We start from the raw sequence: 16,310 nt of genomic DNA, 5'->3' as shown, positions 1-16,310 counted from the left end.
TCTGAGTCATCTGAATATGAATACAAATTGAGCTGAAAAAAGTACCTGAAATAAATTGAAGCTATAAAATTACTTCCTTAACTTAAGATCGAGAATCTTATTATTTGAATACAAATTAGATAAATTGTTAAAGTTGAAGATATAAAATCATTAATTAACTTGTAAGTAATTATATTTTGACTTTCATGAGATGCAAGTATCCGATAATAATTTAATTGTTTAATTATCATTCAACGATTACACGCTGCCGACTGACGAAGACGACTTTGTTGACATTGAAATGACTCAAATAGCCGGCCGGTCTTCTCGGTGCACACGTTTTGTATGCAGTTTAGCATCACTTACCTTCCACAATTTTCTTATAATTATTACTTCTAATGTTTATATTAAATCTCGCTGGTGTCGGTGTGAGATATAAAGTGTACATGTTAATAACAGGTAATGTAGGAAGGTAGCTTGTGGAAAATTTTATTTGGTTTCGTAGAAAACCCTTGAAAATCAAAATAATTCACTGTTGAAATTGAATATTTCAATTAAGATTATTGTTTTTGTTTGTTTTATTTTTAATTTTTATAGATAAAAATGTTCATGGTCAAATAGAAACGAGCGCAAATTATCAAGTTCAAGTTCGAATAATAACTATCTCATTATTATGGCCGGACGTTGGTGGAGCGGATAAATATTTTTAGTTGGTGTTTAATTGTTTTCCAATTATTATATTATTGTTTAATGGTAATGTAATTGTGATTGCCTTTGAATTTATACAGATTGATCTAGTTGTGATAACTACATTATATAGCTAGAGAATTTAAAATGGACGATTAATATTGCACGTACGACTGACGCGAAGTACTTCTGTTATGTAACTAGAAACCAAAATTAAATTTATGCAATTTTTTTTTTTTAATTTTTTTCGACTAAAAAATAATTTTTGAAATATTTTTCTATATACGGATTCGCTGCTTATCCATAACATAATAAGAACATTCAAAACCTTAAACATTATTATGGATAAAAACCTATTAATACAGTAAAATAAGGAGAAAAAAGGGGTAAATCTTGGAATCTCTTTTGCCATTCTATAACATATCTCAAAAGTCTAGAAAAATCTCATGTCCGCTTGTCGCGATTTCAAGGTCAAATCGCGAAATGGAGATTTTCAAAATTAGCAAAAATAGGCTATGGGATTATATACACACATGATACATGATTTCAAGGTATTTTTTAATGCTGATTCCAAAAAATCTAAAATCAAGACGTCTCTGGAAAAAGTTACACCTGTTTTTCATCTGTCAACTCATATTATTATAACAGTTGCAAACTTGCTGCCGAAAAACCCAGAGACGTCAGATTGCCTTGATTTTAGATTTTTTGGAATCAGCATTAAAAAATACCTTGAAATCATGTATCATATGTGCATATAATACCATAGCCTATTTTTGCTAATTTTGAAAATCTCCATTTCGCGATTTGACCTTGAAATCGCGACAAGCGGACATGAGATTTTTTAGACTTTTGAGATATGTTATAGAATGGCAAAAGGAAGATATTGAGCAAATAAAATTTCTACTAACATTCATTCCGAGGTTAAACCCTTATTTGACTGGATTATATGAAGTTGTTTAATTTTTTAAATCTAGTAAAAAAAAGCGAAAATAATAGGACTTTTTTTATGTTTTTATATAGAAAACGATGTTACGCATACGCCACAGTGTCTTTTTTTTTCAAAAAAGGGTTAATATTTTAAAAATCGTCTTTGTACGAGTCCATATTTTAGTATCTTAACCATTTTTTTAAATACTCAAGATGTTATTTAAAAGTTGACATATGTATGTAGATGTAGATTAGGGTGGGTCAAAAAAAATCGAAATTCGTTTTTTTGATTTGGTACTTCGAAAACTCAATTGCTAGACACCTCTAGAATATACTCACTAAATATGAGCTCTTTATCTTAATGGGAAGGTTCTCCGCTTTTCAATTTTCCATTTTTACATCAAGCTTCTACTAAAAAAAAAATATTTTTTTTATTAAATGAATTTTTAGCCAATTTTTTTACATATTCTTGTAGAAAATTAAGCGCTCTACAATAAAGGTTAAATACACTTTTTTGAATTATCTAACCGTTTAGTAGATATTTGAGGTACAAAAATCGAGAAAATCTTTAAAAATTCGTTTTTTGTTCTTAATTTTGTAACAAATGTAAAAATTATAATAATCAAACGCCCATGAAATATTCTTGTAGGAAACAGATTGCTCCACAAAAAAGGTCTTATTAACTTTTTTTATTAATCTAACCATTTGAAAGATATTCGAGGTCAAAGTTAAACAATCGAGTTTTCGAGGTACCAAATCAAAAAAACGAATTTCGATTTTTTTTGACCAACCCTAATGTAGATACAAGTTAACAAAAAATGCATTATCTTCCTTAAATGTTATATACATAGGTATTCAAACTTTTATTTAAAATAAAGTATACAATTAGTACAGGTAAAATAGTACATAAAATCAAGAAATAAAAAAAAAATTGTTACACTCATGAAACTTGGCAAAAAGTTTGCTTTTGGGATTAGAACCAAGGACAAAAAAGTCTATAAAAAAAAGTTGGGTGTAAGTATGTTTTTTCGCGGACAAGAGGGAGGGCGGGTGAAGGTCACAACTATACTGAACAAAATTGTTATTCGTATATCATCATATGACACATGTTTTCAAGGTATTTTTTTGATGCAGAATCTAATGAAATAAAAATAAAGTCAATACGATTGCTCTAAGAAAAGTTATTGCCGATTAAAAACAAGGTTGTTTGTTTTTTTACTTCAACAGGTAAAATATAACCAAAATCCATGTGAAAAACATGCTAAACACTGATGAAATTCGGGATGAAGGTTTTAGATAAAGCAGGGACAAAGGATTCATAAAGTTCTTAAAATTATTTTTGGTGAAAGGGTGTTTTTTTGATAGGTTAAGTTGTGTGTGAGAAAGGTATCATAACAGCTAACTTAAATTTTATTCATTTTTTAAAACTTGGTGAAAATGTTTTGGTTGCTATAAGAATTAAGAATCTATAAAAATTACAAAATTATTTTGAGTGAAAGGGTGTTTTTTTTTTCAAGAAATGATGAAATTCGGAATTAGTATACCACAAAAACTGGGAAAAAATTGTTACACCAATGAAAATTGGTAAAAATGTTTTATTTATAACAGAAACCAAGAACCTAAAGAGTCTATACAAATATTTTTCGTAAAAGGGTGTTTTTTTTGGGAAAATAGGTAAAATCCGAGATAAGTCCAATAAAATCAATGGTATAAAAGTTATCCTCACGAAATTCAATAAAGAAGAAGAAGAAATCTATAAATTTTTTTCATGTGAAAGGGTGTTTTTTTTTAGGTGTAGAGAAAATATGGGTATATTTGGAAAAGTGTGCAATACTAGAGTAGTACTAGTGGTAGGTACCCTATTGAAATTCAGGAATTATGTTACTTTTGAGATAAGAAACAAAAATCTAAAGTGTCTATACAAATTTCACGGTAAAAAGGGTGTTTTTTTTTAGTGAAAACAAAAATGATGGATCACCCCAATGAAATTTGTAGAAAATGTTGAATTTGGGATAGAAAGCAAAAATAAATAGTTTTTATTAAAAAAAAATTAGGTGAAAGGGTGTTTTTTTCGAAGAGACAGTAAAATTTGTAATTGGTCCCAAAAAGCAACGTCAAAATTAACGATAGATAGAAATGACAGTTATCAGAAAAATAATTTAAAAAAATATATTAGCCATGTAAACGAAAAAAAATGGTTATCCTGTGACGGTCTTTCATGTGCCGTGACTACAAATCTTAAGATTTCTTAATATTTTCTTTTGATATGGAACTTTGAAGAACCATGATAACAATTGCATTCAAAAATCAGTTTGAGGAAAATATCACAGGTACCTAAATAATAAAAAATATTACATGACCCTAATTTAATGGACTGTAGTGTAAAAAAAATGCACTACGAAATTTTGGCAAGTTACCTTAAAAGTTGGGGTGTTCAATTCTCATTAACTTTGTGAAAAATGCATAAATAACGAAAACAAAAAACGTTTTTCTTCTTTATTAAAAAATATTATGAAAAATATTGACTTAACACGATAAAAATTAAAAAAGAGGAAAATGAAACCAATAAAGTACCTACATATACTAATTCGTATGAAAACAAGAAAATTGTAAAACATTTTGGATTAAAAATTTTTTTTGTATGAAAACAAAACAAATAATTTTCATACGGTAAATACTCTCCAAATTTGTTGCAAAATTTAATATTCAGATAAAATGTTCATAGTTTTATTGATAAAATTCAAAATTTTATTTTTTGGAACCTTGTACCTACTGCGAAAAAATGATAAAAAAGTAGAATATTGCTAATGGTTCAAGCTTCTCGTTTTCCCCCTTCAAAAAAATAACCCATCCACACTGTGTTTTTGAGATATCTCAAAAACCTGGAGTACGGCAAAATAGACTTCAGATTCGGTTTTAGCGACCCAAAAATTATATGAAAAACCTAGTCGCAACCCCAGATAAGAACTTTGTTTTTTTTTTTTGTTTTGACATTTTTTTGAGGATATCTCAGAAACCTGACGTGATAGGGCGAAATTGACTTCGAATCTGGATTCAACGATCCAAAAACTATATGATTAACATATTCGCACATCCAGATCAAAGAAACAAATTTTTTTTTTGAGGTTATCTCGAAAACCCGACGTGATGGGGCAGAACGGACTTCGGATTCGGTTTCAGCGACCCAAAAACTGTTTGAAAAATCTAGTCGCAACCCCAGGTCAGAAATTTTATTTTTTTTTTATGTGGCTGTGTAATTAAATGTTAACAGATGATACAAATTGTTAGCAATTTTATTGAAGTTGTAAATTGTGCAGCCTTGTTCTCTATCAACCATAATGTTTGAATGATTAATTTCATGCAAAGTTATTCCACATTAAAGATGTCATACTCTTCCATCCCACTAATCACGTAATCTTGCTGCTATAAAAAAAAACCCATTCAATAAAATTCCAGTAAATTTAAAACTTCGCTTTAAAATGTGTCGCCTTGACCTAATATCATGTCGGTCACCTATTGTTACATAAAAAAAGGTTATATAAAAGATAGGTTAATCCATATAAAAAAAGAAAACGTTGAAACAGCGAAGTTAAAAAAAAAGTTGAAAACCAAGAATAAAGGTTCAAAGATATTTATCTTTTGCCATCAATTTTGAGTTCACATCGTGTCTTCCATAACAAATGAGCTTCAGACAGAGAAGCACCCATCTCTCTATCCAATACGCAATTCAACCCTTTCACCCACCCCTTCGAAGGAAAATTAATGTATCTTCTGGTCACATCAATTCACGATTTCACTTTATTTCCTTAAATTTGTCGACGAAATAAATTCTTACGCGGAGACGCTTTTAAGACCGAAAAATCCAAATCCGCAGAAAATTACAGATAATTGCGGGAGCAACTTCCCTCTCTCCTACCCGTCTCTTTATCTATTTCACTCCTTCATTCATACAACCCAAAAGTTATTGCTAAATGATTCGGATGATGAGAACTGTAGTTTGGGGGGGTGGGAGGTAACATCGGCCATGGGGTCAGTTGTCGGGATGTAAGTTAGTACTTTATCCTTATCTGTTAGTCCAGGCACGTTTCAAACAAATAAATTGTTTTAAATTCAACACACCAGCATCATCAACGCTTCACCTTTTAAATCGTTTTTTTTTTTTTTTTTTTGTCAATGTGTGTGTGTGTGTGTTCCTTTTCAATTTGGAAGGAAGAAGAGCTAGCGCCGTGGTAAACCTAAACGTGATCCCGCGAAGGGGTTGTATCACCCTGACTTCTCTTTATCCTGTATGCCATCCCCATATCCCAGCCAAACCACCTCCATACGTGGAGCATTAAATTGAAAAATTCACGTCTGCAAATTAATTTCAAATTCAGTTGCAGAATGAATGGCAATGGCAATTCCAAAGCGAGCATCCAGATTCGGGGTCTAGATCCCTTCTTTTTGATTCGCATTATCACGCGAGAGAGTGCTGGAGCAGAGTCAGAGTTGTTTGGCAATTTGTTTGCTTTTCGATTTGCAACAATTAACATCAAACAAATTCATGTTTTGTGGGAGTAAGGGTCGAGAGGGTAGATTTTTTTTCGATACAGACGTGTGGCCAGATGAGAAATCAAGCTCGTTTTTTATTTAGATAGAATACCAAGCAAATCCATATGAGATAAGCTTGTGGCTTTTTAGGGGAGATGTTCAAACTCATCCTTATTTTTGAGGGTACAATAGTTACATTTTTTTTTTTAATTGAATAGGGTTTTTTTAATCGAAATTTATTAGATTAAGGAATTTGAAAGTCCTTGATTGCACTATAAGTAAATGTAAAATTTTTACTCAACGTTTTCGGTAAAAAAAAACTTATTCGAAATTGGCACCTTCAACCTGCGTGGTTAGCTTTGTCACCATATCGATGTGTCACCCTGCCACCATGTTCCCTTGTCGCCATGTCGCACTATGGGACCAAACGATGTAAATCATCTCAAAATTCCATAACTTTTTTGTTTCTCAATATTTTTACTTGCGATATAGGTACTATATATCAAGTTATGCATTCGTACAAAAAAAAAAAAGTTGAGATAACATTTTTCCATGACATTACGATGGTAGACAATGCCAAAAAAGTGGGTCCCGGAAGTCCGTCTGTCTGTCTGTCTGTCTGTATAAGGAGCTACAGCCTAAACGGATGGACCGATTAATGTAGAACTTGGTATGTAGCGTTATTCTGCGACTCTCCAGAGGGGTTTTTGGAATTAATTTTTTTGGACCAAAAATAACGGTACTTGTCATATACCGATTTTAGTAAAATTGAAATATCTCGAAAACGGCTCTAACGATTTTGTTTAAAAAATTCAAATGTTAATTTTAAGCTAAGGTCTATCTTTCAATGAAAAAAATTTTTTTTGAAAATCATTATTAACGGTACCTGCCATAGAACCGTTTTTTTCAAATCCGATTATCTCAGAAGCTGCTTATTCGATTTCAACGAAACTTTTTGTGGAGAAGCATTTATATAATTCTAATATAAGCCAAAAATAAAATTTTGAAAAAAATAATTTTTGGATTTTTAAAAAAATTTTGAAAATTTTTTTTTGAAAAATCAAATTTTCGAAAACGGAACATTGAACTTTTTTGAAATATTGTTTTTAGATGTTGATTAGTGATTTCTACCAAATGGCATACCAATTTTATTTTAAAACTTTTTTTCCAAAAAAATATTTATAAAAAATTAGTTTTTTAAAAAACGGCTCTAACGATTTTGTAAATTTTTTTTCTAAAAATGCATGTTAATATATCAATCAAAACTGCATACTTGTTTTGGAGGGCAATTTAATTTCAGATTTTATTTTATTTTTTAAAAAAACGAATTTTGTTTTTTTTTCCAAATTTCTATATAAAAAGTCTTAAAAATTTAAGCAACTTTAACTCTAAGAGCAAGTTCGTGCGACCCAGTCGTGCATTTTATTTTTTTGAAATTTGGCACAAATATACTACAATGTATATGCTTCAACATGTAATAAAAATCAGAACTAAAAAAATTATGTATGTATTTATTATAATATTTTCAAAAACAGAAATTATGAAAAATAGCTCAAATTCGTCAATTAATGGCTTAATTCATATACAAAATTATATTTTAAGTCGTTGTTATTTGTGTTAATATCATATATATAATATATTGATAAGAAAGCAAAAATTTAAAGATTATAAATTTAAAAAAAGCATACGAATGAAAGATAATATAAAATTCATTGTACGTAGAATTTATTTATTATTATTTTAAGTAAGAAAAGGAAGAAAAAATGTGAAAGGGATAAGTATCCAAAAACGTAGAGACTAAATTAACTACTTTCGTAATAAAATCAAAATTATTGTGTATTTTATAAAACTCAAACAACAAAAAAGGGTTAAAGAGGAAAATGTATTAAAACGAAATGGAATATGAAAATAATTTATATTTTATAGAGAAGACTTTTTAAATAAAACAAAAGCTTGAGATAAGAATTAAAACAGCGTAAAAAAATAAAAGTTTGAAAAAATGGGATGAAATAAAATAAAATAAAATCTGCAGATTTTGATTTGCGGCATAAAATGGGACTTGAAATCCGTTCAGAATGTCAAGCTTGTTGGGAATTCCCTTTATAGGGGATCCCAAAAGTAATAATTTAAAATACATACATATCCCAAATTCTTACCATTTTCGATTAAATGCACTTCTTGTGAAATTTCGAAAAATTCCTACTTTGAAACAGTATTTTACTTCCCCTGTTTATAAGTGATTTTTGTTTTTGCAAACGTTCACTAAGACATTGGTAAATAAGAATCAATTATTTAATCAAAATATCATTTATTTTGTTCGCCATATCGCTACAAATTAGTTAGCAGTTTTAATGAAACTAAATTTCTTACTTTTATTTTAGAGCAACACCCTAAAAAATAAATTGTACATTTTGTAACTAGTTTATCATTTTTATAACTTGCCTAGTTATCACAGTTTTCAAAAAAAGTATAAAAAATTCGGAAATTGAAGTTAAGATGAAAGATACTATAATTTGAATTCAACAAAACAAGGTTTTTCAGAGTAAAAAAAAAATAAAAAACATAGGCTTTTGTTTAAACTAATTTGTAGCGAAATAATTTTTTTTTTTATTTGTCAATTGTTCCTAATTGTCAATTATTGTTTTAGATTTGTAAAAAAACAAAAATAAATTATGAACAGGGGAGTCAAAATACTGTTTTAAAGGAGGAATTTTTCAAAATTTCACAAGAAGTGCATTTAATCGAAAACCGTAAATATAACTTTTTTTTGAGGATATCTCAGAAACCTGACTTGATAGGGCGAAATTGACTTCGAATCTGGATTCAGCGGTTTAAAAACTATATGATTAACATATTCGCACAGCCAGATCAAAGAAAATTTTTTTTTGTTTTCGTGACATTTTTTGAGGTTATCTCGAAAACCTGACGTGATGGGGCAAAACGGACTTCGGATTCGGTTTTAGCGACCCAAAAACTATATGGTAAACCTATTCGCAACCCGAGGTTTTTTTTTTTTATTTTTTTGTGTGGCTGTGTACCTAATGTACCTATGTAATCTTTTGCAAGTCAAAATCTAAAAGTCTGAGTCTTGGTGAAGAAATCCATCGAAAGTTTTTGTCGTTTTAAGTATTGCTTCTGAATTTTCAAACTTTCACTACTTAAACTGCTCGAAAATGATTAAGTAAAAGTTCAGATCTGGCAAACCATTCAAACCATCCAGCCATTAATTTCCAAAAAATAATGCAAAGTTTGCAAAAAAAAAAAATAACGGAAATATTCTAAATGTCTGTGATAGTAACTTACCAATAAAAATAAATGCTTCTCCACCATAGCCAGTGCCACCCACATTATCATCTGTGACTATTCATAGTTTGTCATATTATTCTCCATCTCCTCTGTATGAAAATGAAAACTCTATCCTATAAAGATATTTTGGGGTCTGCGGCGGAAATTGCAGTTTTCAAGGCTCATTGACTTCATTTGAAATTTACGATATGAACCCTAGCACACCAAATGTAGATAAATGACTAGACGCTCTTAAAGGACCTTACCCAAAGGACCACAAAAAAAAACAACGAAAGGAAAAACAATAACCATTACAGTAACAATAATGATCGCACATACCTACCCACAACACCCACCTAAAAGCCCCCACACAAATACCCACACACTTATAAACAAGTTGTCATCCTTATAGACTTACGTGCAATAAGAAACTATAGCAAATAGGGGGAAGAAAGTTTAACATTCTCATAACGGTGAAAAGTTTAAATAATAAAATATAACGACCACCATACACTATCATAGTAAAAAAATAAGGAAACGAAAAAAAAATTGGAGAGAAGACGAATGAAAATTGGTGGTAAGGAAAACTTTCCACAAACTTTCAATAAAATATGTGGCTACCAGGAAAGCTCAAATTTCGAATGAAAATATACAACAAGATAGCAAAGAGGTTGCCAACTATTTCTTGAAGAACTGCAAGAAAATAATGATTTATTATTTAAAAATATATGAATGGTATAAAAAAACAAAATGTGCGAGAAAAGTTAACACAGATTAGGTATATTTTCAATTTTTATCATTTATCGTAAATGGTGTAAATTATTTGCTGATTGGTATAAACTTGTCAATTTTTTATAGACGATTAATAGTAACTTATAATTTGATTTTTAATTGGAATACTCAAATTAGTTACCTAATTATCATACTAAATGGTATAAATGGTCAATTAAATCACTGAACTGCTCAAAGATTTTCAGAAATACAATCTAATTTTTAAATATGTACATGGCATGTTCCGCATAAACAATCTGTATGAATTGTCTTAAGAACAATACATATACATATTTCTCTGACTGGTATAAAAAATGGTCTAATAAAAATTAAATCTTGGTTGTATGCTTTAAAATTACATAACTTATCTGGCTTACATAAGCAAGGGCAAATCAATTAATTTATTCTGTAACTGGTATAAAATTGTATAAGTTAACTAGTCGTAACCTCAAAGTGAAATTAAAACATCACCGATTTTCATTAGAGTTCACAAAAATTACTTAAAATTAAAAACTCTCAATATGTTACAGAAAAATCGGTAAATAATTTTTGCAAAGTGGCAACCATATAACAAAATTTTCCAAACAAGAACAACCAAATGAGTAGACGAACGAACTAAATAACTTTACCTCATTTTATTACATGCTTCGCGAAATTGTTTATCTGCTTATAACTATGCGAAACTTTTCTGAGTACCGGAAGTTCCACTTTTCCTTCATTTCCAAGAGTTTTCGCTCACCAAAGAAAACATCAGACAATGAGCCCTCTCCTCATTGTCTCTATTATACTATAAGTATAAACCATCTCGTGGTACTTGGATGTACCTTTTACCTACCTTTTGCAATTTTTGTTTTGTTTTGTTTCTTATGACAAGACAAACCTACAACTGTCATTTGGTGGATTTATTGTCTCTAGAGAAGTTGTTGGATACAATTTATTACAACGACAAAAATGTTTGTGGACACGTAGGATCACGTGACTTAAAACATGGGTAAGACGAATGCAGTCATTTTAAAAATTCATATATAAAAGGACATGTAAAATATTGTGGTAAGTTGGATGCAGTTGTTAGAATTTTTAAAATATGTTGGTTTTTTGTATGTCAAATATCTGACTTGGGACTTTTTATATAAATACAAATCCATCGAATGAGCATAGATACATTTGAGAATTAAAAAAAAAAATCATGTGTGCAATTCACAGTTGGTTGAAGTGAAACCTTAAAAATCATTTTTCTTGCAAAAATCGAAAAAATATAACTTTTTTTTATTGCATAATTTTGTTTTATATGACAACCTACAATAAATTTTATACCATCTGAAAGCTTATTGTTTCAGCTCAAAATATTTATATCAACCATGTCTATACAACATTTACAAAAAGTGATAGAATTTTTTAAAAATTTTTTTTAAATTTTAAACTGAGTTTACGGTACTTCCTACACTGGTGGTTGGTCATCGGCAACAGATCTTCACAGGTGTTTTGAGGTATTTTTCAAGTTTTTCAATTGAAGATTTTAGAGCACATACCGTTATGTGTGATATATTAAATGAAAGGTAATATTATCAGCATGTCTATTAAAGTTAAATAAATTTGTTATGTGCTCTAGATCAAAAGATATAACGTAAAGAACATCTTTTCATCGTTATCTCAAAATTTTGAATATTAAATTAATTGAAATTTTGCACAATTATAATTTATTTAATTACCTATCTGTATAAATTTCATTCATCTATCTATTAAAACAAAAAAGTTATGATCAATTGATTTTTCCTGTCGCTTTTTCGTTTCATCTTGTTTCAAATCACTACGATACTAAAGAAGTTTTCACTTCAAAAAAAACTCTTTAAATAAATGTAGCATGCCATTTGATTTCTTGTAAGAATAAAAAAATAAAATTTTTTGTAGTTTGTAGTTTGTAGTTAAAACATTTTTATACTATTTTTAGAAAATGTTAATCTTAACATAAAACTAAAATTTCCAAAAATTCACTCAACCGTTTTCAAAAAATTGATTTTTCAAAAAAAAATTAAATTTTTAAAGAAAATCACATTTGTATTTGTAGCAATCTTATTGATACAAATTCAATCCTAAGTGGGTTTTATGTCTGGTGGGAGACAAGATAGAAAAAACTTATAAACCAGACCTAAAGCCCACTTAGGATTGAATTTGTATTCAAAAATAAGGTCACGAAGATAGGAATTATTAATCTTATTGATATTTGCAGGTTTCAGCAAAAAAATTTCAAATCATGCGAACAAGTGAAGTTAAAAATTCGCAGGTTTGTACTTGGAACTGCTGAATTTTTCATGCATTTGGTGATATAAATTTGCATTTTTTTTTTTTTTCAAAATAATTATTTTGTCTTTTGATTTATATCATTTATATCCTTATTTCCCATAAAACCAATTTCTTATGTACATATTTTAAAAAAATTAAAAAAATAAATATTTAGTAACTAAAAAAAAACAACTATCTACATTACATAACAAGAATAAGAATTGCTTAACAAGTAAAATCCATTTCAACAATAATTAAACACACAACCATTTAAGGTTTCTTATCCTTTTCCGTCATACACTTAATCAACTGATATCCACATTCACAGCGATCAGTTCCTTTGACCACATCCTTACAACTTTCCATTATCTTCACAAACTCCTCCTTTTTATCGCCAAATGCTTCCATATTCAAATTTTTAGTATAAACCACAGTGCAACCATCCAATATTTTTCCAAATTCCATCAAACAGGATGCAAAACATTTTAATTTTGGATTTTTTTCAGCCAATTCCATTTTGTCGTTTATTGAGAAATCAAGCACATCGGCGAATGATAGATTTTCCTTTGCAAGACATTTGCTATCTTCAATGAATTTGGTTTGATCTATAGCCGCAGGTGGTTCTGCCTATTAAAAGGACGAAAAAAGGATTAAATAAAAATTGATGATTATGGACAAAAAAATATTACCCAAACTTGAACGCAGAAAATGGTTATCGATAGAAAGATCAAAGTTATTTTCATTGTGATTGTGTGAAAGTGTTACTGAATGTGCTCGAATGCTTCCTAATGTGATTTATATACTGCTAGTTGACAAAAATTAAAAACTATCTAATTGTTGGTAAATTATTGACATCAATTCACGCTTGAGAAACAGAATGTGTTTTTGCGCTTTGACGCTATAAATTAGCCAGTTAATGGTTGAAATACGTCACTTTAAGGCCCGGACTAAGTAAGCCAATAAAAGTATTCTTTGAGTTTATATTTAACCTAAACCCGGCCAGTTTATTCTTAATACTACTTTCACATTTAATTTTACTACATATTTGCTTAACTTTTTATAAATTTACTACTTTTCATGACATAATTCGAAAGATAGTTGTTAAAATTGTCTCGCTAAGCTTCAATATAAAATTAACGAGCTCACGAAAGAAATAGTGGAGTAACTAAAGCTCAAAAATTGGCAATATTAGGGAACCCGGCCGAACAGCTTAGATTTTGATGATCTTTTTTTTCAAACGTCGGTAATTAAAAATACTTTAAAGTCTATGGATTAAAAATTGCCGGTGTTGCCGTTTTGATTTTTTAAATTTAATTGAAGATTTTTGTGAACAAACAAAATTTTTAAAAAAAAGTTTTTTTATTAAATTTCATAAACACCTACAATATTTAAAAATATCTACATTTTTAAAAAGCTAGAAGCTTATTCACATTTGTAAAATTAAAATTAAGAAAATTGAATGAAGGGTTTTTGAAAAAAATGGTAATTAAACTCAGATTTTGAAATTAAAACTATTGAAAAAATTTTAAAATGTCGATTTTAAAACTTTTTCGTAATATAAAATGCATTTATTTTCAATTTTTTTTTTGGTCACATTTATTATGATTTGAATTATAAAAGGAAATGTCAATATGTATTACGGTTTATGAATAAAATAAAAGAGCATTTCATTTTCGAAGAACTTTTTTAATAGAAGTTTTGAAAAAAAAAAAATTCAACTTATTTTTTTTTTTTTTTTTTTTAAGTTCAACATTTAAATAGAAAGTTATTTTTTATTCATTCAATAGCCTTTATTGTTAAAATTTAAATAGCAAAAATTTAAAGTTCTTATTTGCCAAAATCTTAAAGAAAATCAATTATTTCAGAGCAAAGATTCAGTTTTTTCGGCAACATCGGCAATTTTTAATCTATAGACTTTAAAGTATTTTTATTTACATACCTTTGAAAAAAAATCGTCAAAATCAGAGCTGTTCGGTCGGGTTCCCTTATAATTTGCTTTAGTTACTCTACTAAAAACAGAAATAAAAAAATGAATTGGCTACAAGAAATTTATAAACAGTTTAGTGTAAAATTAAGTAAAACAATAGAGCCTGACCCTTCGACTTATACATGAATCATTAGTAAATCCAGCAATGTTATAATGAATTATATTTAATTTAATTAGTTTTTTGTTGTTCATGTATGTATTTATAATTGCAAATCGTCCTTTTCATAAAACTTGCTAAATTATCATTAGCTTTTAATATTTCAAACAAAAAAGTCACCTTAAATCGGATTTAATAACTTTTCATTGTTCCCGTAGGGGTTCACAATCACACAGTTATTATTCGTAATAATTGGCCAAATTAGTTTAAGTAGGCTATGTTTGTTCTCAGTAAATGAATGGCTTTTTTATTAATTCAAACAAAACTTGAGGATATTATATTACTTTTTAAAAAGAAGAATGTCAAAAAAACAGTACCCATTAAAATGACGCTTCGATTGTTTTTAAAATGATGCTTTTTGCTTGTGGGCACTAACTATAATTTATTTAAAGAAGAAAAAAAAAACGTTATTACTTGATTGATTTTTTTTTTCACAACACGATAAAGTTATGTTCAAAAAGTTTTAAATGTTTCCTTTTAACCACAAAATGCAACTTGAAAACTCAAAAATTTGGAAAAATTGCAATCTACTAGTGTGTCATGACTCATGATAAAACTGAAAATATGTTTCGAGAAAATGGTGATCTTCAAAAAATTTTGTTTTTTTTTAAGTAATCTTATTTATTGTTTACCCAAATATTCCCTTGAGACACTTGAATAGAATAAATCCACTTTTACATGCATCCTTCATGTCATTAGTTAAATCAATACAAGTAAAATATGCGTCTTCGACATCTTCTGCTCCAGCACCATTCCATTTAGCTGCAGCCAAACTTTTCAAATCATGCTCATCCATAATTCCAGTTATTTCCAATATGCATTGAATGAAACATTGAATCTCATGAATTCCTTCAATTAATTCAATATTTTCATCCAACAGTACTTTGATTTGATCATTAGTAACATTTGATTTTAGCTGACAATGGTAATAAGGATCACCTTGAACTTCTGCTTTAACATTACTCCAGCTCTAAAAAAAAGGATAACATTAAATAGGAATCAAAAATTGATACAAGAAAGAAATAAGTGTGAATTTTTTGAAAGAGAAAAAACTAAGTTAATTCAAGAATTTTGACCTTTTGGTCAAAATACTTGAATTTTTATTACATATTTACTTTTATTAGTAAAGCTGTAATGAATAAAAGGATACTTAAAAATCCACTAAACATTGTTAATACTCAATTTACTCTGAATGTAAGAGAAAATAATAGCGAAACGATGATTTTATAATGGACATTTTTTTTTCACAATTCTTTTTGTTTAAATAAATTTGTTGTTTTTGTTTTCAGATAAAAATCTTGTATTTACAACTAATAATAATAAATAATTACATAGTTGGAGACAAAAAAAAATGATAATCAAAAAATCTATAAACAAAAGCAAGGAAGTTCTTCTCGTTGAAAAAAATTAAATTTTATTAAATCGAGTATATAAACAACGTTTTGGTGCATTTTTGAGTATCATTTTCTACAATATTTTACAAAAAAAAGACTTGTTTGGCCAAAAGATTAAAGCTCTTGGTTTAATTCCGGATTTTCTTTTCACAATATTTCACACACATTCAGCTATTGCTATCAGTTTTTATTTTCTCTTCAATTTTTTAGTTATTTTCGTTTTTTTTTTTTAATGGAGCTGGAGTAATGTTAAAGAAGGTGTTCAAGGTTAGGCTGAAACAGAGGACCTCTAGGAAGCATACTTGAAACTGTG

At 28.6% G+C, this 16,310-nt stretch overlaps 2 protein-coding genes across 2 annotated transcripts; both read right to left on the bottom strand.

The window, feature by feature from the left end:
* Positions 1-12,729: 12,729 nt before the first annotated feature.
* LOC129919210 (uncharacterized) lies at positions 12,730-13,202 on the bottom strand. The gene is made up of 2 exons (XM_056000064.1): positions 13,149-13,202; positions 12,730-13,086 (listed from the first exon to the last, which is right to left on the bottom strand). The coding sequence occupies exons 1-2, from the start codon at positions 13,200-13,202 to the stop codon at positions 12,730-12,732; spliced, it is 411 nt and encodes a 136-aa protein (XP_055856039.1).
* A 2,029-nt stretch (positions 13,203-15,231) lies between these two features.
* LOC129919209 (uncharacterized) lies at positions 15,232-15,772 on the bottom strand. Its single transcript, XM_056000063.1, has 2 exons — positions 15,719-15,772; positions 15,232-15,573 (listed from the first exon to the last, which is right to left on the bottom strand). Exons 1-2 carry the CDS (start codon positions 15,770-15,772, stop codon positions 15,232-15,234), a joined length of 396 nt encoding a protein of 131 aa, XP_055856038.1.
* Between the last annotated feature and the right edge of the window lie 538 nt (positions 15,773-16,310).

This window comes from Episyrphus balteatus, chromosome 4, assembly GCF_945859705.1.
Source record: "Episyrphus balteatus chromosome 4, idEpiBalt1.1, whole genome shotgun sequence".
Classification (NCBI taxonomy): Eukaryota; Metazoa; Arthropoda; class Insecta; order Diptera; family Syrphidae; genus Episyrphus; species Episyrphus balteatus.
The sequence above is the reverse complement of the archived record's forward strand: the minus strand, read 5'-3'. Positions and strand labels throughout refer to the sequence as shown.

Excerpts from the sequence above, each read along its gene's own strand:
- LOC129919210 (XM_056000064.1), bottom strand. The coding sequence starts at position 13,202 with ATGAAAATAACTTTGATCTTTCTATCGATAACCATTTTCTGCGTTCAA. Across the intron at positions 13,087-13,148 it reads TTTTCTGCGTTCAAGTTTGG|GCAGAACCACCTGCGGCTAT; the intron begins GTAATATTTTTT and ends TCCTTTTAATAG.
- LOC129919209 (XM_056000063.1), bottom strand. The coding sequence starts at position 15,772 with ATGTTTAGTGGATTTTTAAGTATCCTTTTATTCATTACAGCTTTACTA. Across the intron at positions 15,574-15,718 it reads TTACAGCTTTACTAATAAAA|AGCTGGAGTAATGTTAAAGC; the intron begins GTAAATATGTAA and ends CCTTTTTTTTAG.